We start from the raw sequence: 27,846 nt of genomic DNA on the forward strand, positions 1-27,846 counted from the left end.
CAGACACATCTCATACTGTCCTCCATCCTCTCCCTTCATTATGCCCTACCTCTACAGACACATCTCATACTGTCCTCCATCCTCTCCCTTCATTATGCCCTACCTCTACAGACACATCTCATACTGTCCTCCATCCTCTCCTTTCATTATGCCCTACCTCTACAGACACATCTCATACTGTCCTCCATCCTCTCCTTTCATTATGCCCTACCTCTACAGACACATCTCATACTGTCCTCCATCCTCTCCTTTCATTATGCCCTACCTCTACAGACACATCTCATACTGTCCTCCATCCTCTCCTTTCATTATGCCCTACCTCTACAGACACATCTCATACTGTCCTCACTTCCTCCATCCTCTCCTTTCATTATGCCCTACCTCTACAGACACATCTCATACTGTCCTCCATCCTCTCCTTTCATTATGCCCTACCTCTACAGACACATCTCATACTGTCCTCACTTCCTCCATCCTCTCCTTTCATTATGCCCTACCTCTACAGACACATCTCATATACTGTCCTCCCTCTCAGAGATCCATCCTCTCCTTTCATTATGCCCTACCTCTACAGACACATCTCATACTGTCCTCCATCCTCTCCTTTCATTATGCCCTACCTCTACAGACACATCTCATACTGTCCTCCATCCTCTCCTTTCATTATGCCCTACCTCTACAGACACATCTCATAGTGTCCTCACTTCCTCCATCCTCTCCCTTCATTATGCCCTACCTCTACAGACACATCTCATACTGTCCTCCATCCTCTCCTTTCATTATGCCCTACCTCTACAGACACATCTCATACTGTCCTCACTTCCTCCATCCTCTCCTTTCATTATGCCCTACCTCTACAGACACATCTCATACTGTCCTCCATCCTCTCCTTTCATTATGCCCTACCTCTACAGACACATCTCATACTGTCCTCCATCCTCTCCTTTCATTATGCCCTACCTCTACAAACACATCTCATACTGTCCTCCATCCTCTCCTTTCATTATGCCCTACCTCTACAGACACATCTCATACTGTCCTCCATCCTCTCCTTTCATTATGCCCTACCTCTACAGACACATCTCATACATTATGTCCTCCATCCTCCTCCCCTTCATTATGCCCTACCTCTACAGACACATCTCATACTGTCCTCCATCCTCTCCTTTCATTATGCCCTACCTCTACAGACACATCTCATACTGTCCTCACTTCCTCCATCCTCTCCCTTCATTATGCCCTACCTCTACAGACACATCTCATACTGTCCTCACTTCCTCCATCCTCTCCTTTCATTATGCCCTACCTCTACAGACACATCTCATACTGTCCTCACTTCCTCCATCCTCTCCTTTCATTATGCCCTACCTCTACAGACACATCTCATACTGTCCTCACTTCCTCCATCCTCTCCTTTCATTATGCCCTACCTCTACAGACACATCTCATACTGTCCTCACTTCCTCCATCCTCTCCTTTCATTATGCCCTACCTCTACAGACACATCTCATACTGTCCTCACTTCCTCCATCCTCTCCCTTCATTATGCCCTACCTCTACAGACACATCTCATACTGTCCTCTCTTCCTCCATCCTCTCCTTTCATTATGCCCTACCTCTACAGACACATCTCATACTGTCCTCCATCCTCTCCTTTCATTATGCCCTACCTCTACAGACACATCTCATACTGTCCTCCATCCTCTCCTTTCATTATGCCCTACCTCTACAGACACATCTCATACTGTCCTCCATCCTCTCCTTTCATTATGCCCTACCTCTACAGACACATCTCATAGTGTCCTCACTTCCTCCATCCTCTCCCTTCATTATGCCCTACCTCTACAGACACATCTCATACTGTCCTCCATCCTCTCCTTTCATTATGCCCTACCTCCACAGACACATCTCATAGTGTCCTCACTTCCTCCATCCTCTCCCTTCATTATGCCCTACCTCTACAGACACATCTCATACTGTCCTCCATCCTCTCCTTTCATTATGCCCTACCTCTACAGACACATCTCATACTGTCCTCACTTCCTCCATCCTCTCCTTTCATTATGCCCTACCTCTACAGACACATCTCATACTGTCCTCACTTCCTCCATCCTCTCCTTTCATTATGCCCTACCTCTACAGACACATCTCATACTGTCCTCACTTCCTCCATCCTCTCCTTTCATTATGCCCTACCTCTACAGACACATCTCATACTGTCCTCACTTCCTCCATCCTCTCCTTTCATTATGCCCTACCTCTACAGACACATCTCATACTGTCCTCACTTCCTCCATCCTCTCCCTTCATTATGCCCTACCTCTACAGACACATCTCATACTGTCCTCCATCCTCTCCTTTCATTATGCCCTACCTCTACAGACACATCTCATACTGTCCTCCATCCTCTCCTTTCATTATGCCCTACCTCTACAGACACATCTCATACTGTCCTCCATCCTCTCCCTTCATTATGCCCTACCTCTACAGACACATCTCATAGTGTCCTCACTTCCTCCATCCTCTCCTTTCATTATGCCCTACCTCTACAGACACATCTCATACTGTCCTCACTTCCTCCATCCTCTCCCTTCATTATGCCCTACCTCTACAGACACATCTCATACTGTCCTCCATCCTCTCCCTTCATTATAGCGTACCTCTACAGACACATCTCATACTGTCCTCCATCCTCTCCCTTCATTATAGCGTACCTCTACAGACACATCTCATACTGTCCTCACTTCCTCTCCCTTCATTATAGCGTACCTCTACAGACACATCTCATACTGTCCTCCATCCTCTCCCTTCATTATAGCGTACCTCTACAGACACATCTCATACTGTCCTCTCTTCCTCCATCCTCTCCCTTCATTATGTTGTACCTCTACAGACACATCTCATACTGTTCTTACTTCCTTTAGCAGTCACAACAATCGGAGAGAAATACAATAATGAGATGCTAAAAATACTGTCAAGAAGAAACTCCCCCAATGTGAGTAATAATGAGAGTGTTTTGCCTGAGGCTTTTCATTGTTCTGTTCTGAAAGCTACGTTCCATCTTAAACACAGAGACAGTATGTCCTGTACTGTACAGCTACTCTGACACAGAGATAGTATGTCCTGTACTGTACAGCTACTCTGACACAGAGATAGTATGTCCTGTACTGTACAGCTACTCTGACACAGAGATAGTATGTCCTGTACTGTACAGCTACTCTGACACAGAGATAGTATGTCCTGTACTGTACAGCCACTCTGACACAGAGATAGTATGTCCTGTACTGTACAGCCACTCTGACACAGAGATAGTATGTCCTGTACTGTACAGTTACTCTGACACAGAGATAGTATGTCCTGTACTGTACAGCCACTCTGACAGAGATAGTATGTCCTGTACTGTACAGCCACTCTGACAGAGATAGTATGTCCTGTACACCCACTCTGACACAGAGATAGTATGTCCTGTACTGTACAGCCACTCTGACACAGAGATAGTATGTCCTGTACACCCACTCTGACACAGAGATAGTATGTCCTGTACTGTACACCCACTCTGATACAGAGACAGTATGTCCTGTACTGTACAGCCACTCTGACAGAGATAGTATGTCCTGTACACCCACTCTGACACAGAGATAGTATGTCCTGTACTGTACAGCCACTCTGACACAGAGATAGTATGTCCTGTACACCCACTCTGACACAGAGATAGTATGTCCTGTACTGTACACCCACTCTGACACAGAGATAGTATGTCCTGTACTGTACACCCACTCTGACAGAGATAGTATGTCCTGTACTGTACAGCCACTCTGACAGAGATAGTATGTCCTGTACACCCACTCTGACAGAGATAGTATGTCCTGTACTGTACACCCACTCTGACAGAGATAGTATGTCCTGTACTGTACAGCCACTCTGACAGAGATAGTATGTCCTGTACAGCCACTCTGACACAGAGATAGTATGTCCTGTACTGTACACCCACTCTGACACAGAGATAGTATGTCCTGTACTGTACAGCCACTCTGACACAGAGATAGTATGTCCTGTACACCCACTCTGACACAGAGATAGTATGTCCTGTACACCCACTCTGACACAGAGATAGTATGTCCTGTACTGTACACCCACTCTGACACAGAGATAGTATGTCCTGTACACCCACTCTGACACAGAGATAGTATGTCCTGTACTGTACACCCACTCTGACAGAGATAGTATGTCCTGTACTATACACCCACTCTGACACAGAGATAGTATGTCCTGTACTGTACAGCCACTCTGACACAGAGATAGTATGTCCTGTACTGTACACCCACTCTGACAGAGACAGTATGTCCTGTACTGTACAGCCACTCTGACAGAGATAGTATGTCCTGTACACCCACTCTGATACAGAGATAGTATGTCCTGTACTGTACAGCCACTCTGACAGAGATAGTATGTCCTGTACTGTACAGCCACTCTGACAGAGATAGTATGTCCTGTACACCCACTCTGACACAGAGATAGTATGTCCTGTACTGTACACCCACTCTGACAGAGATAGTATGTCCTGTACTGTACACCCACTCTGACAGAGACAGTATGTCCTGTACTGTACACCCACTCTGACAGAGATAGTATGTCCTGTACTGTACACCCACTCTGATACAGAGACAGTATGTCATGTACTGTACACCCACTGATAGTACTGTACAGCCACTCTGACACAGAGATAGTATGTCCTGTACTGTACACCCACTCTGACACAGAGATAGTATGTCCTGTACTGTACACCCACTCTGACACAGAGATAGTATGTCCTGTACTGTACACCCAGAGATAGTACTCTGTACACAGAGACAGAGACAGTATGTCCTGTACTGTACACAGCCCACTGACACAGAGATAGTATGTGACACAGAGATAGTATGTCCTGTACACCCACTCTGACACTAGTATGTCCTACACCCACTCTGACACAGAGATAGTATGTCCTGTACAGCCACTCTGACACAGAGATAGTATGTCCCTGTACACCCACTCTGACACAGAGATAGTATGTCCTGTACAGCCACTCTGACACAGAGCTAGTATGTCCTGTACACCCACTCTGACACAGAGATAGTATGTCCTGTACTGTACAGCCACTCTGACACAGAGATAGTATGTCCTGTACACCCACTCTGACACAGAGATAGTATGTCCTGTACAACCACTCTGACACAGAGATAGTATGTCCTGTACATCCACTCTGACACAGAGACATACAGCTCTGACAGACCTTACCCACTCTGACAGACCTTACCCACTCTGACACAGAGACGTACAGCTCTGAGAGACCTTACCCACTGAGAGACCTCACCCACTCCTACACAGAGACATACAGCTCTGACAGACCTTACCCACTCTGACACAGAGATAGTATGTACTGTACACCCACTCTGACACAGAGACATACAGCACTGAGAGATCTTACCCACTCTGACACAGAGACATACAGCTCTGACAGATCTTACCCACTCTGACACAGAGACATACAGCTCTGACAGATCTTACCCACTCTGACACAGAGACATAAAGCTCTGACAGACCTCACCCACTCTGACACAGAGACATACAGCTCTGAGAGATCTTACCCACTCTGACACAGAGACATACAGCTCTGACAGATCTTACCCACTCCGACACAGAGACATACAGTTCTGACAGACCGTACCCACTCTGACACAGAGACATACAGCTCTGACAGACCTCACCCACTCTGACACAGAGACATAAAGCTCTGAGAGATCTTACCCACTCTGACAGACCTTACCCACTCTGACACAGAGTCATACACATCTGACAGATCTTACCAACTCTGACACAGATACGTAGAGCTCTGACAGATCTTAGCCTGTTAGTACACAGAAAACAGAGTACTGAGGAACTTTATAAGGATATGCACAGAGGGGGACGCACGCACACACACACATTCTTGATTTGAAACACATTCAGAAATGCAATCTCTCTCTCCCTCCCTCCATACCTCCCTCCCTCCCTCCCTTCTCTTGTGCGTTCACAGTGAGAGTGTAGTGCAGCTCAGTGTTCTGCCTGGAGCTGATGTGTGAGATTATGAGAAGATGGTGTCTACCTTTCTCTCTCTCAGCTGGAACATTTCTCCCTCTCTTACTTCTCTCTCTCTCTCTCAATTAAATTATCTTTATTGGCATGAGGTAACAATGTACATATTGCCAAAGCTCTCTTTCTCCCTCCCCTCCTCTCTCTCCCTCCCCTCCTCCCTCCCCCTCTCTCCCTCCCCTCCTCTCTCTCCCTCCCCACCTCTCTCTCCCTCCCCTCCTCCTCTCTCCCTCCCCTCCTCTCTCCCTCCCGTCCTCTCTCCCTCCCGTCCTCTGTCTCCCTCCCCTCCTCCTCCTCCCTCACTCTCCCTCCGCTCCTCTCTCTCACTCCCTCCCCTCCTCCCCCCACCTCTCTTTGTCACACACTCACATACTCTCAACAGAATTCTAAAGACCCTTCTCTATTAAACAGTATTTGCTTTGCTCTCTCTCAACTCAGTTTGCTTTATTGGCAAAACGTGACAATGTACATATTGCCAAAGCTTACTTTGGAGATTTACAATATGAACATAATTCAAATAATAATAATCAATATTGTCAACGGGACAATAGTAACAACAATAATCAAGGGTCAAAATAACCAGACGTGGTATTTCTGTGGTACTGTGTACTCTTTGTTTTGGGCCAAATAGCATTTTAGTTTGCTCAGCTTTTTTGTTAATTCTTTCCAATTTGTCAAGTAATTCTGTTTTTCTTTTCTCTTGATTTGGTCTCTCTCTGTGTATAGCTTGAGTTTCTTCTCCCTCTCCCTCTCCATCCCCATCAATCCATCCATCCATCCATCCATCCATCCATCCATCCACCAACTCGCCCAACAACCTACACACCCACCCATCCATCCATCCATCCATCAACAACCCACCCAACAACCTACACACCCACCCATCCATCCATCCATCCATCCATCCATCCATCCACCAACCCACCCAACAACCTACACACCCACCCATCCATCCATTCACCAACCCACCCAACAACCTACACACCCACCCATCCACCCACCCACCCATCCATCCATCCATCCACCAACCCACCCAACAACCTACACACCCACCCATCCACCCACCCATCCACCCATCCATCCATCCATCCATCCATCCATCCATCCATCCATCCATCCATCCATCCATCCATCCATCCACCCATCCATCCATCCATCCACCCATCCATCCACCAACCCACCCAACACCATCCATCCATCCATCCATCCATCCATCCATCCATCCATCCATCCATCCATCCACCAACCCACCCAACAACCTACACACCCACCCATCCATCCATCCATCCATCCATCCATCCATCCATCCATCCATCCATCCATCCATCCATCCATCCATCCATCCATCCATCCATCCATCCACCAACCCACCCAACAACCTACACACCCACCCATCCATCCATCCATCCATCCATCCATCCATCCATCCATCCATCCATCCATCCATCCATCCATCCATCCATCCACCCAACAACCTACACACCCACCCACCCATCCATCCATCCATCCACCAACCCACCCAACAACCTACACACCCATCCATCCATCCACCAACCCACCCAACAACCTACACACCCACCCATCCACCCATCCACCCATCCACCCACCCATCCATCCACCAACCCACCCAACAACCTACACACCCACCCATCCACCCATCCATCCATCCATCCATCCATCCATCCACCAACCCACCCAACAACCTACACACCCACCCACCCATCCACCCATCCATCCACCAACCCACCCAACAACCTACACACCCACCCATCCATCCATCCATCCATCCATCCATCCATCCATCCATCCATCCATCCATCCATCCATCCATCCATCCACCAACCCACCCAACAACCTACACACCCATCCATCCATCCACCAACCCACCCAACAACCTACACACCCACCCATCCACCCATCCACCCATCCATCCATCCATCCATCCATCCATCCATCCATCCATCCATCCATCCATCCATCCATCCATCCATCCATCCATCCATCCATCCATCCATCCAAGAGGAGGTATACGTACGTTCAGCCTGCAGCTGAACGAAGTAACCCAGTGTGAGGGCCATGGTCTGAGAGTCCAGCGTGTTCAGGACCTTGGCGGCTGACGTGCCCGGTAAGGGAAGACCGTTGAGCTGAACGTAGTAGGTCATCTCTGCTGGGTTCTTCTGACCCATCACTCGACGGATACTCACCATCTGAGTGGATATAGGAAGGGTTAAAACAAGTCTCCTCAGATTGAAGGCTCCACCTGTACATCCAGAATGTTACGCTGCCAATGACACCTACGGACATGAAGGGGTCAGAGATTTTCTTACAGCACGTTTACTTCATACACTAGTTCTTTAGAAAACAATACAGTGACAAATGAGAACACAATGACTAATGGGTAAAAAAACATGTGGTTAACACAGTAATCATTATTGAAATGAATTATAAATACCATCAGCATCTTTACCTTTAATATATTTAACTTCTATAACAAGCTGGAAATCCCTCTAATTAAGATTGTGTGTGTGTGTGTGTGTGTGTGTGTGTGTGTGTGTGTGTGTGTGTGTGTGTGTGTGTGTGTGTGTGTGTGTGTGTGTGTGTGTGTGTGTGTGTGTGTGTGTGTGTGTGTGTGTGTGTGTGTGTGTGTGTGTGTGTCTGAATGTGTGACTGTGTGTAAACGCCCACACACACGTGTGTTTTAGTTTATCATCACTATGAAATATAGATGCTTTGTTTAAGAAACAAGTCAGCATTAGTATTCAATTCATTAGCCTCACTACTCAACACACATAAGGACATCCACCCTGGGGAAGTTGACAATAAACCAGGAGTGGCCACACTGTCTCAGAACCAGGTCTGTCAAGGGCCTCCAGAGCAGACCTCCAGGCCAACCTGCCTGGGTTGCAGTGCCAGCTCTGCTCCCTACCTGGACAGTGTAGCTGTCCACAGTGGTGGCTCTCCTGAAGCGAGTGCCCTGCTGGCGAGCAACCACAAACAGCTCAGCCAGGCGCTGCTCCATGAGACTGGCAAAGCTCTGGTACTGGCTCTCCAGAGATGAGTTATCCACATCCAGGATGACTGCAGGGAGACGGGGGATGGGGAGGGGGGAAGGAGGGAGAGAGGGAGCAGAGAGGAGAGAAAAGGAGAAGGAACGGAGGAGAGAGGAGGGAGAGTGAGAAGTATGAGAATAAGAGAGAGGGAGAGAGCGAGAGAGAGAAAGGGAGAGTGAGAGTGAGACAGAGGGTAACGAGGAGGTCAGAGGGCAGAGAAGGTGATTGAGCGAGATATTTTAATCCAATTGAGAGAGAGAGAATGAAGGAGGAGAAAGAGAGGGATGAGGAAGGAAGCTAGAGAAAGAGAGATGTTAGTTTGCCTCTCTCTCCTCTCTCTTTCCTCCCAGAGAGACGGTAGTCTGCCTCCCTGCCTCTCTCTCCTCTCTCTTTCTTCCCAGAGAGACGGTAGTCTGCCTCCCCGCCTCTCTCTCCTCTCTCTTTCTTCCCAGAGATGGTAGTCTGCCTCCCTGCCTCTCTCTCCTCTCTCTTTCTTCCCAGAGAGACGGTAGTCTGACTCCCTGCCTCTCTCTCCTCTCTCTTTCTTCCCAGAGAGACGGTTGTCTGCCTCCCTGCCTCTCTCTCCTCTCTCTTTCTTCCCAGAGAGAAGGTAGTCTGCCTCCCTGCCTCTATCTCCTCTCTCTTTCCTCCCAGAGAGACGGTAGTCTGCCTCCCTGCCTCTATCTCCTCTCTCTTTCCTCCCAGAGAGACGGTAGTCTGCCTCCCTGCCTCTATCTCCTCTCTCTTTCCTCCCAGAGAGACGGTAGTCTGCCTCCATCTCCTCTCTCTTTCCTCCCAGAGAGACGGTAGTCTGCCTCCCTGCCTCTATCTCCTCTCTCTTTCTTCCCAGAGAGACGGTAGTCTGCCTCCCTGCCTCTCTCTCCTCTCTCTTTCTTCCCAGAGAGACGGTAGTCTGCCTCCCTGCCTCTCTCTCCTCTCTCTTTCTTCCCAGAGAGACGGTAGTCTGACTCCCTGCCTCTCTCTCCTCTCTCTTTCTTCCCAGAGAGACGGTAGTCTGCCTCCCTGCCTCTCTCTCCTCTCTCTTTCCTCCCAGAGAGACGGTAGTCTGCCTCCCTGCCTCTCTCTCCTCTCTCTTTCTTCCCAGAGAGACGGTAGTCTGCCTCCCTGCCTCTCTCTCCTCTCTCTTTCTTCCCAGAGAGACGGTAGTCTGCCTCCCTGCCTCTCTCTCCTCTCTCTTTCTTCCCAGAGAGACGGTAGTCTGCCTCCCTGCCTCTCTCTCCTCTCTCTTTCTTCCCAGAGAGACGGTAGTCTGCCTCCCTGCCTCTCTCTCCTCTCTCTTTCTTCCCAGAGAGACGGTAGTCTGCCTCCCTGCCTCTCTCTCCTCTCTCTTTCCTCCCAGAGAGACGGTAGTCTGCCTCCCTGTCTCTCTCTCCTCTCTCTTTCTTCCCAGAGAGACGGTAGTCTGCCTCCCTGCCTCTCTCTCCTCTCTCTTTCTTCCCAGAGAGACGGTAGTCTGCCTCCCTGCCTCTCTCTCCTCTCTCTTTCTTCCCAGAGAGACGGTAGTCTGCCTCCCTGCCTCTCTCTCCTCTCTCTTTCTTCCCAGAGAGACGGTAGTCTGCCTCCCTGCCTCTCTCTCCTCTCTCTTTCTTCCCAGAGAGACGGTAGTCTGCCTCCCTGCCTCTCTCTCCTCTCTCTTTCTTCCCAGAGAGACGGTAGTCTGCCTCCCTGCCTCTCTCTCCTCTCTCTTTCTTCCCAGAGAGACGGTAGTCTGCCTCCCTGCCTCTCTCTCTTCTCTCTTTCCTCCCAGAGAGACGGTAGTCTGCCTCCCTGCCTCTCTCTCCTCTCTCTTTCTTCCCAGAGAGAAGGTAGTCTGCCTCCCTGCCTCTCTCTCTCTCCTCTCTCTTTCTTCCCAGAGAGACGGTAGTCTGCCTCCCTGCCTCTCTCTCCTCTCTCTTTCTTCCCAGAGAGACGGTAGTCTGCCTCCCTGCCTCTCTCTCCTCTCTCTTTCCTCCCAGAGAGACGGTAGTCTGCCTCCCTGCCTCTCTCTCCTCTCTCTTTCTTCCCAGGGAGACGGTAGTCTGCCTCCCTGCCTCTCTCTCCTCTCTCTTTCTTCCCAGAGAGACGGTAGTCTGCCTCCCTGCCTCTCTCTCCTCTCTCTTTCTTCCCAGAGAGACGGTAGTCTGCCTCCCTGCCTCTCTCTCCTCTCTCTTTCTTCCCAGAGAGACGGTAGTCTGCCTCCCTGCCTCTCTCTCCTCTCTCTTTCTTCCCAGAGAGACGGTAGTCTGCCTCCCTGCCTCTCTCTCCTCTCTCTTTCCTCCCAGAGAGATGGTAGTCTGCCTCCCTGCCTCTCTCTCCTCTCTCTTTCCTCCCAGAGAGACGGTAGTCTGCCTCCCTGCCTCTCTCTCCTCTCTCTTTCTTCCCAGAGAGACGGTAGTCTGCCTCCCTGCCTCTCTCTCCTCTCTCTTTCCTCCCAGAGAGACGGTAGTCTGCCTCCCTGCCTCTCTCTCCTCTCTCTTTCTTCCCAGAGAGACGGTAGTCTGCCTCCCTGCCTCTCTCTCCTCTCTCTTTCTTCCCAGAGAGACGGTAAGAGATGCAAAATACCATCACACAGATAATTCCCTATATAAAAGAGAAGAGGCTACACATCTACACACACACGAGCTCGTACACAACCACACACTACGCATATCTAAACACACACTCATCTACGCATATATAATCTGATCTAACCTGATCTGATTCATCTTCACATCTACACAGCCAAGACCTGATCTGATTCATCTACACAGTCCAGACCTGATTCATCTACACAGCCCAGACCTGATTCCTCTACACATCTACACAGCCCAGACCTGATCTGATTCATCTACACATCTACACAACCCAGACCTCATTCATCTACACATCCCAGACCTGATTCATCTACACATCTACACAGCCCAGACCTGATTCATCTACACATCTACACAGCCCAGACCTGATTCATCTACACATCTACACAGCCCAGACCTGATCTGATTCATCTACACATCTACACAACCCAGACCTCATTCATCTACACATCCCAGACCTGATTCATCTACACATCTACACAGCCCAGACCTGATTCATCTACACATCTACACAGCCCAGACCTGATTCATCTACACATCTACACAGCCCAGACCTGATCTGATTCATCTACACAGCCCAGACCTGATTCATCTACACAGCCCAGACCTGATCTGATTCATCTACACAGCCCAGACCTGATCTGATTCATCTACACATCTACACAGCCCAGACCTGATTAATCTACACAGCCCAGACCTGATTCATCTACACAGCCCAGGCCTGATTCATCTATACAGCCCAGACCTGATTCATCTACACAGCCCAGACCTGATTCATCTACACAGCCCAGACCTGATTCATCTACACATCTACACAGCCCAGACCTGATCTGATTCATCTACACAGCCCAGACCTGATTAATCTACACATCTACACAGCCCAGACCTGATCTGATTAATCAACACAGCCCAGACCTGATCTGATTCATCTACACATCTACACAGCCCAGACCTGATTCATCTACACAGCCCAGACCTGATTCATCTACACAGCCCAGACCTGATTCATCTACACAGCCCAGACCTGATTCAATTGCTACACCATTTGGAAAAAAAGGTACTATCTAGAACCTTAAAGGGTTCTTCAGCTGTCCCCATAGGATAACCCTTTGAAGAACCCCTTTTGGTTCCATGTATAACCCTTTTGGTTCCATGAGGAACCTTTTGGGTTACCCTTTCCACAGAGGGTTCTACATGGAGCCCAAAAGGGTTCTACATGGAACCAAAAAGGGTTCTCCATGGAACCAAAAAGGGTTATCCTATGGGGACAGCCAAAGAACCCTTTTGAAACCCTTTTTTTCTAAGACTGTACCGTGGTCATGCATATGCTTTTTCAACCAATCCATACAGGCCCATTTCCACCACTGTAATGGGTTAAAATAAGCACAAAAGACTGTATATACAGAACACATATCAGCAGCTCAACTAGAGAACTTCTCTTCAATAAGCCAATAAGGAGAGAAACAATAAGACAATTACCTGTGATTACCCAGAAGTCTCTGGTAGCGATGGAGGTATTGAGGTTGTGGTATTCCAATGCTGAAAAAGAACAGAGGAACAGCATGACTGGCCTGACATTTCTTCTTTATGTGAGTCAAAATCATTTCTGTCAAGCTCTTTATGAATTTAACTCAGGTCAGAGCTACATTGGTGCTTTGAGTGGCGCGATTTCTCCTTGTGAAAACATCACTGCAGTGGTACTGAGAGTTTGCAGTGGCACAACTTAAACCTGCCTGTGCCTGTGTGTCATATAGTTTCTTATACTGAGAGCTCTGGCTGAGTGTCTCACTGCGAGAGCTGATATCTGCATGGGCTCTACCTCTCTTCTGGTTGTCTGTTGAGTTTCCCAGGCTTTAGCTCGGTTACATATTTCCTGCCTGATTAAGTACTGGGGCTGGCACAGTGGTTTGGGGGGCATGCTGTTTCACTGGCCTATGAAATCAGACACGGTACAGAAAGAGAGACAGGGGTAGAGTTGTATAGAGTGAGAGAGACATCTGGTTCAGGTGTCACAAACAAACTGGCAGTGATAACAGCTCTAAAATGGCCGTTCGGCTGTGAGGCTGGCACTAGTCCCCCCCTCCTCTCCATTCTCAGCACGTCCCCAAACATCCTCTACACATCTGTCTGGGGGGTTCTTTTATTCATTTCTAAAGATTTGCAAGCCTGTCACATCACCCTCTGCCACTGTATGAGTGAGTAGGGGAACAACGGATGCTCTGGCCTGTTACCCGTTACTACTGCAGGGCTGTCAGCACAATCTCTGTAACACGGTCCAATACTGTAGCCTCAGCCGTGCACAATCATGCTGCTTAATCTGTGATGATGTTTCACATAAACCTCAGAGCTCCACTGCTGAAGTTAGAGAGGCCTAGGGATAAAAAACACAGCATTCTGAAAGGTATTTGTTGGGTGGATTTAAAAGGAGCAGGTTGTGTGTGATTCCCTTGTTGAATATAGGAAAACAACATGTGCTCTAAACAGTAGTTTAGAAGTCAAACATCAAATATTCAACAAGTGAATGTGTGTTGTGATGATTCTTTACTTGATGAGTTGTTTGGTTTTCCGTCATCCACATTCTGGTTTTTAGATACTTTATCAACTGTCACAGCCTTACTAAAACCTTGGCACATCTATCTATCTATCTATCTATCTATCTATCTATCTATCTATCTATCTATCTATCTATCTATCTATCTATCTATCTATGAACAGTCTGAAAAATCCCCTGACCTTCCCTGGAATTCTCCAGGCTGAAAACAGTAACGTTGGAAGTGGAGAGTGAGATTTAGGGCCGTCTCTGTCTGAACATGGCCTGAGGTGTTCTACTGTGCACACTGATAAACCCCCCACTGTTAATTATTTACTGTGGTAATTGCCTTTGAAGAGTGGAGCCAGCCGCTGCCAACATATGGCAGAGACCTCCCTCACCTCCCTATAAAACTGTAATATTACGAATGGCAGAGACCTCCCTCACCTCCCTATAAAACTGTAATATTACGAATGGCAGAGACCTCCCTCACCTCCCTATAAAACTGTAATATTACGAATGGCAGAGACCTCCCTCACCTCCCTATAAAACTGTAATATTACGAATGGCAGAGACCTCCCTCACCTCCCTATAAAACTGTAATATTACGAATGGCAGAGACCTCCCTCACCTCCCTATAAAACTGTAATATTACGAATGGCAGAGACCTCCCTCACCTCCCTATAAAACTGTAATATTACGAATGGCAGAGACCTCCCTCACCTCCCTATGAAACTGTAATATTACGAATGGCAGAGACCTCCCTCACCTCCCTATAAAACTGTAATATTACGAATGGCAGAGACCTCCCTCACCTCCCTATAAAACTGTAATATTACGAATGGCAGAGACCTCCCTCACCTCCCTATAAAACTGTAATATTACGAATGGCAGAGACCTCCCTCACCTCCCTATAAAACTGTAATATTACGAATGGCAGAGACCTCCCTCACCTCCCTATAAAACTGTAATATTACGAATGGCAGAGACCTCCCTCACCTCCCTATAAAACTGTAATATTACGAATGGCAGAGACCTCCCTCACCTGCCTATAAAACTGTAATATTACGAATGGCAGAGACCTCCCTCACCTCCCTATAAAACTGTAATATTACGAATGGCAGAGACCTCCCTCACCTCCCTATAAAACTGTAATATTACGAATGGCAGAGACCTCCCTCACCTCCCTATAAAACTGTAATATTACGAATGGCAGAGACCTCCCTCACCTCCCTATAAAACTGTAATATTACGAATGGCAGAGACCTCCCTCACCTCCCTATAAAACTGTAATATTACGAATGGCAGAGACCTCCCTCACCTCCCTATAAAACTGTAATATAAAACTTAACGAATGGCAGAGACCTCCCTCACCTGCCTATAAAACTGTAATATTACGAATGGCAGAGACCTCCCTCACCTCCCTATAAAACTGTAATATTACGAATGGCAGAGACCTCCCTCACCTCCCTATAAAACACCGAATCCCTATATAAAACTGTAATATTACGAATGGCAGAGACCTCCCTCACCTCCCTATAAAACTGTAATATTACGAATGGCAGAGACCTCCCTCACCTCCCTATAAAACTGTAATATTACGAATGGCAGAGACCTCCCTCACCTCCCTATAAAACTGTAATATTACGAATGGCAGAGACCTCCCTCACCTCCCTATAAAACTGTAATATTACGAATGGCAGAGACCTCCCTCACCTCCCTATAAAACTGTAATATTACGAATGGCAGAGACCTCCCTCACCTCCCTATAAAACTGTAATATTACGAATGGCAGAGACCTCCCTCACCTCCCTATAAAACTGTAATATTACGAATGGCAGAGACCTCCCTCACCTCCCTATAAAACTGTAATATTACGAATGGCAGAGACCTCCCTCACCTCCCTATAAAACTGTAATATTACGAATGGCAGAGACCTCCCTCACCTCCCTATAAAACTGTAATATTACGAATGGCAGAGACCTCCCTCACCTCCCTATAAAACTGTAATATTACGAATGGCAGAGACCTCCCTCACCTCCCTATAAAACTGTAATATTACGAATGGCAGAGACCTCCCTCACCTCCCTATAAAACTGTAATATTACGAATGGCAGAGACCTCCCTCACCTCCCTATAAAACTGTAATATTACGAATGGCAGAGACCTCCCTCACCTCCCTATAAAACTGTAATATTACGAATGGCAGAGACCTCCCTCACCTCCCTATAAAACTGTAATATTACGAATGGCAGAGACCTCCCTCACCTCCCTATAAAACTGTAATATTACGAATGGCAGAGACCTCCCTCACCTCCCTATAAAACTGTAATATTACGAATGGCAGAGACCTCCCTCACCTCCCTATAAAACTGTAATATTACGAATGGCAGAGACCTCCCTCACCTCCCTATAAAACTGTAATATTACGAATGGCAGAGACCTCCCTCACCTCCCTATAAAACTGTAATATTACGAATGGCAGAGACCTCCCTCACCTCCCTATAAAACTGTAATATTACGAATGGCAGAGACCTCCCTCACCTCCCTATAAAACTGTAATATTACGAATGGCAGAGACCTCCCTCACCTCCCTATAAAACTGTAATATTACGAATGGCAGAGACCTCCCTCACCTCCCTATAAAACTGTAATATTACGAATGGCAGAGACCTCCCTCACCTCCCTATAAAACTGTAATATTACGAATGGCAGAGACCTCCCTCACCTCCCTATAAAACTGTAATATTACGAATGGCAGAGACCTCCCTCACCTCCCTATAAAACTGTAATATTACGAATGGCAGAGACCTCCCTCACCTCCCTATAAAACTGTAATATTACGAATGGCAGAGACCTCCCTCACCTCCCTATAAAACTGTAATATTACGAATGGCAGAGACCTCCCTCACCTCCCTATAAAACTGTAATATTACGAATGGCAGAGACCTCCCTCACCTCCCTATAAAACTGTAATATTACGAATGGCAGAGACCTCCCTCACCTCCCTATAAAACTGTAATATTACGAATGGCAGAGACCTCCCTCACCTCCCTATAAAACTGTAATATTACGAATGGCAGAGACCTCCCTCACCTCCCTATAAAACTGTAATATTACGAATGGCAGAGACCTCCCTCACCTCCCTATAAAACTGTAATATTACGAATGGCAGAGACCTCCCTCACCTCCCTATAAAACTGTAATATTACGAATGGCAGAGACCTCCCTCACCTCCCTATAAAACTGTAATATTACGAATGGCAGAGACCTCCCTCACCTCCCTATAAAACTGTAATATTACGAATGGCAGAGACCTCCCTCACCTCCCTATAAAACTGTAATATTACGAATGGCAGAGACCTCCCTCACCTCCCTATAAAACTGTAATATTACGAATGGCAGAGACCTCCCTCACCTCCCTATAAAACTGTAATATTACGAATGGCAGAGACCTCCCTCACCTCCCTATAAAACTGTAATATTACGAATGGCAGAGACCTCCCTCACCTCCCTATAAAACTGTAAATGGCAGAGACCTCCCTCACCTCCCTATAAAACTGTAATATTACGAATGGCAGAGACCTCCCTCACCTCCCTATAAAACTGTAATATTACGAATGGCAGAGACCTCCCTCACCTCCCTATAAAACTGTAATATTACGAATGGCAGAGACCTAAAACCCTCACCTCCCTATAAAACTGTAATATTACGAATGGCAGAGACCTCCCTCACCTCCCTATAAAACTGTAATATTACGAATGGCAGAGACCTCCCTCACCTCCCTATAAAACTGTAATATTACGAATGGCAGAGACCTCCCTCACCTCCCTATAAAACTGTAATATTACGAATGGCAGAGACCTCCCTCACCTCCCTATAAAACTGTAATATTACGAATGGCAGAGACCTCCCTCACCTCCCTATAAAACTGTAATATTACGAATGGCAGAGACCTCCCTCACCTCCCTATAAAACTGTAATATTACGAATGGCAGAGACCTCCCTCACCTCCCTATAAAACTGTAATATTACGAATGGCAGAGACCTCCCTCACCTCCCTATAAAACTGTAATATTACGAATGGCAGAGACCTCCCTCACCTCCCTATAAAACTGTAATATTACGAATGGCAGAGACCTCCCTCACCTCCCTATAAAACTGTAATATTACGAATGGCAGAGACCTCCCTCACCTCCCTATAAAACTGTAATATTACGAATGGCAGAGACCTCCCTCACCTCCCTATAAAACTGTAATATTACGAATGGCAGAGACCTCCCTCACCTCCCTATAAAACTGTAATATTACGAATGGCAGAGACCTCCCTCACCTCCCTATAAAACTGTAATATTACGAATGGCAGAGACCTCCCTCACCTCCCTATAAAACTGTAATATTACGAATGGCAGAGACCTCCCTCACCTCCCTATAAAACTGTAATATTACGAATGGCAGAGACCTCCCTCACCTCCCTATAAAACTGTAATATCCCTCACCTCCCTATAAAACTGGCGAATGGCAGAGACCTCCCTCACCTCCCTATAAAACTGTAATATTACGAATGGCAGAGACCTCCCTCACCTCCCTATAAAACTGTAATATTACGAATGGCAGAGACCTCCCTCACCTCCCTATAAAACTGTAATATTACGAATGGCAGAGACCTCCCTCACCTGCCTATAAAACTGTAATATTACGAATGGCAGAGACCTCCCTCACCTCCCTATAAAACTGTAATATTACGAATGGCAGAGACCTCCCTCACCTCCCTATAAAACTGTAATATTACGAATGGCAGAGACCTCCCTCACCTCCCTATAAAACTGTAATATTACGAATGGCAGAGACCTCCCTCACCTCCCTATAAAACTGTAATATTACGAATGGCAGAGACCTCCCTCACCTCCCTATAAAACTGTAATATTACGAATGGCAGAGACCTCCCTCACCTCCCTATAAAACTGTAATATTACGAATGGCAGAGACCTCCCTCACCTCCCTATAAAACTGTAATATTACGAATGGCAGAGACCTCCCTCACCTCCCTATAAAACTGTAATATTACGAATGGCAGAGACCTCCCTCACCTCCCTATAAAACTGTAATATTACGAATGGCAGAGACCTCCCTCACCTCCCTATAAAACTGTAATATTACGAATGGCAGAGACCTCCCTCACCTCCCTATAAAACTGTAATATTACGAATGGCAGAGACCTCCCTCACCTCCCTATAAAACTGTAATATTACGAATGGCAGAGACCTCCCTCACCTCCCTATAAAACTGTAATATTACGAATGGCAGAGACCTCCCTCACCTCCCTATAAAACTGTAATATTACGAATGGCAGAGACCTCCCTCACCTCCCTATAAAACTGTAATATTACGAATGGCAGAGACCTCCCTCACCTCCCTATAAAACTGTAATATTACGAATGGCAGAGACCTCCCTCACCTCCCTATAAAACTGTAATATTACGAATGGCAGAGACCTCCCTCACCTCCCTATAAAACTGTAATATTACGAATGGCAGAGACCTCCCTCACCTCCTATAAAACTCACCTCCCTATAAAACTGTAATATTACGAATGGCAGAGACCTCCCTATAAAACCTCACTCCCTCCCTATAAAACTGTAATATTACGAATGGCAGAGACCTCCCTCACCTCCCTATAAAACTGTAATATTACGAATGGCAGAGACCTCCCTCACCTCCCTATAAAACTGTAATATTACGAATGGCAGAGACCTCCCTCACCTCCCTATAAAACTGTAATATTACGAATGGCAGAGACCTCCCTCACCTCCCTATAAAACTGTAATATTACGAATGGCAGAGACCTCCCTCACCTCCCTATAAAACTGTAATATTACGAATGGCAGAGACCTCCCTCACCTCCCTATAAAACTGTAATATTACGAATGGCAGAGACCTCCCTCACCTCCCTATAAAACTGTAATATTACGAATGGCAGAGACCTCCCTCACCTCCCTATAAAACTGTAATATTACGAATGGCAGAGACCTCCCTCACCTCCCTATAAAACTGTAATATTACGAATGGCAGAGACCTCCCTCACCTCCCTATAAAACTGTAATATTACGAATGGCAGAGACCTCCCTCACCTCCCTATAAAACTGTAATATTACGAATGGCAGAGACCTCCCTCACCTCCCTATAAAACTGTAATATAATATTACGAATGGCAGAGACCTCCCTCACCTCCCTATAAAACTGTAATATTACGAATGGCAGAGACCTCCCTCACCTCCCTATAAAACTGTAATATTACGAATGGCAGAGACCTCCCTCACCTCCCTATAAAACTGTAATATTACGAATGGCAGAGACCTCCCTCACCTCCCTATAAAACTGTAATATTACGAATGGCAGAGACCTCCCTCACCTAAAACTGTAATATTACGAATGGCCTATAAAACTGTAATATTACGAATGGCAGAGACCTCCCTCACCTCCCTATAAAACTGTAATATTACGAATGGCAGAGACCTCCCTCACCTCCCCCTATAAAACTGTAATATTACGAATGGCAGAGACCTCCCTCACCTCCCTATAAAACTGTAATATTACGAATGGCAGAGACCTCCCTCACCTCCCTATAAAACTGTAATATTACGAATGGCAGAGACCTCCCTCACCTCCCTATAAAACTGTAATATTACGAATATAAAACTGCAGAGACCTCCCTCACCTCCCTATAAAACTGTAATATTACGAATGGCAGAGACCTCCCTCACCTCCCTATAAAACTGTAATATTACGAATGGCAGAGACCTCCCTCACCTCCCTATAAAACTGTAATATTACGAATGGCAGAGACCTCCCTCACCTCCCTATAAAACTGTAATATTACGAATGGCAGAGACCTCCCTCACCTCCCTATAAAACTGTAATATTACGAATGGCAGAGACCTCCCTCACCTCCCTATAAAACTGTAATATTACGAATGGCAGAGACCTCCCTCACCTCCCTATAAAACTGTAATATTAAAACTGAATGGCAGAGACCTCCCTCACCTCCCTATAAAACTGTAATATTACGAATGGCAGAGACCTCCCTCACCTCCCTATAAAACTGTAATATTACGAATGGCAGAGACCTCCCTCACCTCCCTATAAAACTGTAATATTACGAATGGCAGAGACCTCCCTCACCTCCCTATAAAACTGTAATATTACGAATGGCAGAGACCTCCCTCACCTCCCTATAAAACTGTAATATTACGAATGGCAGAGACCTCCCTCACCTCCCTATAAAACTGTAATATTACGAATGGCAGAGACCTCCCTCACCTCCCTATAAAACTGTAATATTACGAATGGCAGAGACCTCCCTCACCTCCCTATAAAACTGTAATATTACGAATGGCAGAGACCTCCCTCACCTCCCTATAAAACTGTAATATTACGAATGGCAGAGACCTCCCTCACCTCCCTATAAAACTGTAATATTACGAATGGCAGAGACCTCCCTCACCTCCCTATAAAACTGTAATATTACGAATGGCAGAGACCTCCCTCACCTCCCTATGAAACTGTAATATTACGAATGGCAGAGACCTCCCTCACCTCCCTATAAAACTGTAATATTACGAATGGCAGAGACCTCCCTCACCTCCCTATAAAACTGTAATATTACGAATGGCAGAGACCTCCCTCACCTCCCTATAAAACTGTAATATTACGAATGGCAGAGACCTCCCTCACCTCCCTATGAAACTGTAATATTACGAATGGCAGAGACCTCCCTCACCTCCCTATAAAACTGTAATATTACGAATGGCAGAGACCTCCCTCACCTCCCTATGAAACTGTAATATTACGAATGGCAGAGACCTCCCTCACCTCCCTATAAAACTGTAATATTACGAATGGCAGAGACCTCCCTCACCTCCCTATAAAACTGTAATATTACGAATGGCAGAGACCTCCCTCACCTCCCTATAAAACTGTAATACCTCCCTCACCTCCCTATAAAACTGTAAATGGCATGGAGACCTCCCTCACCTCCCTATGAAACTGTAATATTACGAATGGCAGAGACCTCCCTCACCTCCCTATAAAACTGTAATATTACGAATGGCAGAGACCTCCCTCACCTCCCTATAAAACTGTAAAACTATCTCATCTCTCTCTTTCCCTCTGATGAATCTAAACCAACAAGGCAAACTATCTCATCTCTCTCTTTCCCTCTGATGAATCTAAACCAACAAGGCAAACTATCTCATCTCTCTCTTTCCCTCTGCTGAATCTAAACCAACAAGGCAAACTATCTCTCATCTCTCTCTTTCCCTCTGCTGAATCTAAACCAACAAGGCAAACTATCTCATCTCTCTCTTTCCCTCTGATGAATCTAAACCAACAAGGCAAACTCTCTCTCATCTCTCTCTTTCCCTCTGATGAATCTAAACCAACAAGGCAAACTATCTCTCATCTCTCTCTTTCCCTCTGATGAATCTAAACCAACAAGGCAAACTATCTCATCTCTCTCTTTCCCTCTGATGAATCTAAACCAACAAGGCAAACTATCTCTCATCTCTCTCTTTCCCTCTGATGAATCTAAACCAACAAGGCAAACTCTCTCTCATCTCTCTCTTTCCCTCTGATGAATCTAAACCAACAAGGCAAACTATCTCTCATCTCTCTCTTTCCCTCTGCTGAATCTAAACCAACAAGGCAAACTATCTCATCTCTCTCTTTCCCTCTGATGAATCTAAACCAACAAGGCAAACTATCTCTCATCTCTCTCTTTCCCTCTGATGAATCTAAACCAACAAGGCAAACTATCTCATCTCTCTCTTTCCCTCTGATGAATCTAAACCAACAAGGCAAACTATCTCTCATCTCTCTCTTTCCCTCTGATGAATCTAAACCAACAAGGCAAACTCTCTCTCATCTCTCTCTTTCCCTCTGATGAATCTAAACCAAGAAGGCAAACTATCTCTCATCTCTCTCTTTCCCTCTGCTGAATCTAAACCAACAAGGCAAACTATCTCATCTCTCTCTTTCCCTCTGATGAATCTAAACCAACAAGGCAAACTATCTCTCATCTCTCTCTTTCCCTCTGATGAATCTGCTTCCTGTCTTCAACTCTGTGCTTCTCGCTCCCCTCAGTCTTCCTCTTGTGCTATTTTACTCACTATTCTACACTGTCCCCGCCCCTTCTCTGTGCCCACAGGAAATGATGCTCATCACTTGATTTATTCACAGCACAAAGTGGAGGGTCAGCGCAACACTCATTAACATTCATGCTTCTTGTCTGGCCCATGCTGTCCAATGTAAACCAAGCAGCCATCTGCCCACCCCTTAATGATACAGTAATGATGCTAGCAGATGTACTGTATGTCAGAGCACAGCCCCGTGGCGCAACCCTCTCGTAAACAGGGTCACATGGGTCACCCTAAATGCATCCTGGGTAGTCATGGATCAAGGGTGAGGGGTGACCCCGGTGTGAGTTTCGGAGGAGAAGTAGGTGCCGCTCTTCCCAGATGTTTGGAAAACGGTCTGTGATGCAGAGAACGTCTTGGACCAGCGTCTCAGAATGGCATTTCTCTCTGTGCTGATCGGAGAGCATTCGTTTGTTCGTTCTCCCAGTTCAAATGGAGGGAGCAGGCAGACGGTAGACTAGAAGAGTGTACTGGGAACGTTGTTTACTCACACCGTTTCCCTGTGACTGCTCATTCGTCCTTTAACATACACAGCTGCTATAGGGAGGGAACACTGGAGCAGCCTAGTTAGATGTGGCCTGTCCTTACAGAGGAGGATGAGGAGGCAGGGGGGTAGCTGTACCTTAGCATCCAGAGCTTACAGAGGAGGAGGAGGAGGAGGAGGAGGTTAGCTGTACCTTAGCATCCAGAGCTTACAGAGGAGGAGGAGGAGGAGGGGGGGTTAGCTGTACCTTAGCATCCAGAGCTTACAGAGGAGGAGGAGGTTAGCTGTACCTTAGCATCCAGAGCTTACAGAGGAGGAGGAGGAGGAGGAGGGGGAGGAGGAGGAGGTTAGCTGTACCTTAGCATCCAGAGCTTACAGAGGAGGATGAGGAGGCAGGGGGTTAGCTGTACCTTAGCATCCAGAGCTTACAGAGGAGGGGGAGGAAGGGGGTTAGCTGTACCTTAGCATCCAGAGCTTACAGAGGAGGAGGGGGAGGCAGGGGGTTAGCTGTACCTTAGCATCCAGAGCATACAGAGGAGGAGGAGGAGGAGGCAGGGCGTTAGCTGTACCTTAGCATCCAGAGCATACAGAGGAGGAGGAGGAGGAGGGGAGGCAGGGGGTTAGCTGTACCTTATAGCATCCAGAGCTTACAGAGGAGGAGGAGGAGGCTAGCTGTACCTTAGCATCCAGAGCTTACAGAGGAGGAGGAGGAGGCTAGCTGTACCTTAGCATCCATAGCTTACAGAGGAGGAGGAGGCTAGCTGTACCTTAGCATCCAGAGCTTACAGAGGAGGAGGAGGAGGCTAGGTCTACCTTAGCATCCAGAGCTTACAGAGGAGGAGGAGGAGGCTCGCTGTACCTTAGCATCCAGAGCTTACAGAGGAGGAGGAGGAGGCTAGCTGTACCTTAGCATCCAGAGCTTACAGAGGAGGAGGAGGCTAGCTGTACCTTAGCATCCAGAGCTTACAGAGGAGGAGGAGGAGGCTAGGTCTACCTTAGCATCCAGAGCTTACAGAGGAGGAGGAGGAGGCTAGCTGTACCTTAGCATCCAGAGCTTACAGAGGAGGAGGAGGAGGCTAGCTGTACCTTAGCATCCAGAGCTTACAGAGGAGGAGGAGGAGGCTAGCTGTACCTTAGCATCCAGAGCTTACAGAGGAGGAGGAGGAGGCTAGGTCTACCTTAGCATCCAGAGCTTACAGAGGAGGAGGAGGAGGCTAGCTGTACCTTAGCATCCAGAGCTTACAGAGGAGGAGGAGGCTAGCTGTACCTTAGCATCCAGAGCATACAGAGGAGGAGGAGGAGGCTAGCTGTACCTTAGCATCCAGAGCTTACAGAGGAGGAGGAGGCTAGCTGTACCTTAGCATCCAGAGCTTACAGAGGAGGAGGAGGCTAGCTGTACCTTAGCATCCAGAGCTTACAGAGGAGGAGGAGGCTAGCTGTACCTTAGCATCCAGAGCTTACAGAGGAGGAGGAGGCTAGCTGTACCTTAGCATCCAGAGCTTACAGAGGAGGAGGAGGCTAGCTGTACCTTAGCATCCAGAGCTTACAGAGGAGGAGGAGGAGGCTAGCTGTACCTTAGCATCCAGAGCTTACAGAGGAGGAGGAGGCTAGCTGTACCTTAGCATCCAGAGCTTACAGAGGAGGATGAGGAGGCAGGGGGTTAGCTGTACCTTAGCATCCAGAGCTTACAGAGGAGGGGGAGGAAGGGGGTTAGCTGTACCTTAGCATCCAGAGCTTACAGAGGAGGAGGGGGAGGCAGGGGGTTAGCTGTACCTTAGCATCCAGAGCTTACAGAGGAGGAGGAGGAGGGGGAGGCAGGGGGTTAGCTGTACCTTAGCATCCAGAGCATACAGAGGAGGAGGAGGAGGCTAGCTGTACCTTAGCATCCAGAGCTTACAGATGAGGAGGAGGAGGCTAGGTCTACCTTAGCATCCAGAGCTTACAGAGGAGGAGGAGGCTAGCTGTACCTTAGCATCCAGAGCTTACAGAGGAGGAGGAGGCTAGCTGTACCTTAGCATCCAGAGCTTACAGAGGAGGATGAGGAGGCAGGGGGTTAGCTGTATCTTAGCATCCAGAGCTTACAGAGGAGGGGGAGGAAGTGGGTTAGCTGTACCTTAGCATCCAGAGCTTACAGAGGAGGAGGGGGAGGCAGGGGGTTAGCTGTACCTTAGCATCCAGAGCTTACAGAGGAGGAGGAGGAGGAGGGGGAGGCAGGGGGTTAGCTGTACCTTAGCATCCAGAGCATACAGAGGAGGAGGAGGAGGCTAGCTGTACCTTAGCATCCAGAGCTTACAGATGAGGAGGAGGAGGCTAGGTCTACCTTAGCATCCAGAGCTTACAGAGGAGGAGGAGGAGGCTAGCTGTACCTTAGCATCCAGAGCTTACAGAGGAGGAGGAGGAGGCTAGCTGTACCTTAACATCCAGAGCTTACAGATGAGGAGGAGGAGGCTAGGTCTACCTTAGCATCCAGAGCTTACAGTACAGTGACTCAATCATTAAAAAAAATGCATTGTTGTAGAGGGCAACAGTCACAAACATGGCTGAGCAACAGTCACAAACATCCAATTACTCAAAGGGCTGGAGAACGTCACTCGTCCTTGTTATTCTATACAAGTCCTTCCAGCACCTCAGTCCTTCTTCTGAAGAGACCCATGCTACTCACTGCTATAAATACCCAGACAGAAGTGTGTCATGCAGGCTATATGAAACCCACAGGGGTGTCTAGGGAGTAGTATGAAGTTGGCACGTAGACTCTGATCTCAGGTCAGTTTTGTATTTCAATCCCAATAAAGGTAACGGGGGGTAACCTGATTCTAGATCTGTTTCTGGGGACACTTGATGTGGATCATGAGGATGGAGGGCATCGAGGAGGCACTAGGACACTTACGTTCAGCAATGACCAGCGGTGGGTAGAACAGGAAGTAGCCGACCATCTCGGCGGTCAGCTGACCCAGGAGGTTAGAGGCGGCGGTGCCGTTGAGAGGGGCGGTCCCGTTCCTCACCATGTAGACCAGAGACACAGCAGGAGAACCCACTGACTGAGAAACACTCAGCATCTAGAGGACAGGGAGATGGAGAGAGGGAGATGGAGAGAGGGAGAGAGATAGAGAGAGAGGGGAGGGGGAAATAGAGACAAAGTTGCACAACATAATTTCAATTTAGATCAATCTACTTTAATGTTTAATAAGTTACAGAGGAGGTATAAAATGTATTGGCATAATTAGCATAACAAAAATATGCTTAAACCCATAAAGATATTACAACGGCTGTCAAGAGTGAAACTGGCAAGCCATTCGCCACTGTGAAAGTGTTTATAACGTCAACTACACAAAACCTAAAAACGAAACCTTGACATACATACATAATATAGTGGACATGTTACCACGGCAGCTAGGAAGCTCATTAAAACAACACAAACACTGTCTCCCTAAACACATCAGTTCAGATCAGAGAACAGCTTCTATTTACAATGGCACATGAACAATGCATTTAGGAATGATAATTATGCTCCAATTATACACAGCTTGCATTTTGCTTTGCTAGTGCCAAACCTCTTCAACTGCAGAGCTGTGTCTGTGAAAACGGTAGGAGCAAAATGCTTTGAGATTTAATCCACACAAACTGTGCCACACATCAAAATGACCAATCGGACGACCCATATTTAGACTCTTTGCATTTGTTTGTACTGAAGTTTAATGTCACAACATCTAAAATAAGCCACAACAAGGCATCAACACAAGTCTGGTATAAATATCAACTGTTCCTTCAATTTGAAACAGTTAGAAGTCAAATCCCTACGTCCAAACCGACCCGCCCTGATCTGTTTCACCTGTCCTTGGCTTATCTCCACCCCCCTCCAGGTGTCGCCCATCTTCCCCATTATCCCCTGAGTAGTTAAACCTGT

General features: G+C 47.1%; 1 protein-coding gene across 1 annotated transcript in view; it reads right to left on the minus strand.

Moving 5' to 3' along the window:
* Window positions 1-27,846, minus strand: part of LOC118378947 (UPF0606 protein KIAA1549L-like) — a 127,596-nt gene that overhangs the window by 24,192 nt on the left and 75,558 nt on the right. Inside the window, exons 7-10 of the mRNA XM_052517254.1 lie at window positions 26,830-26,998; window positions 13,214-13,273; window positions 9,038-9,189; window positions 8,147-8,318 (exon numbers count right to left, since the gene is read on the minus strand). Coding sequence (XP_052373214.1) covers window positions 8,147-8,318; window positions 9,038-9,189; window positions 13,214-13,273; window positions 26,830-26,998 — 553 coding nt within the window. The remainder of the gene's footprint in view (window positions 1-8,146; window positions 8,319-9,037; window positions 9,190-13,213; window positions 13,274-26,829; window positions 26,999-27,846) is intronic.

This window comes from Oncorhynchus keta, unplaced genomic scaffold (genome assembly GCF_023373465.1).
Source record: "Oncorhynchus keta strain PuntledgeMale-10-30-2019 unplaced genomic scaffold, Oket_V2 Un_scaffold_6322_pilon_pilon, whole genome shotgun sequence".
NCBI classification, from domain to species: Eukaryota; Metazoa; Chordata; class Actinopteri; order Salmoniformes; family Salmonidae; genus Oncorhynchus; species Oncorhynchus keta.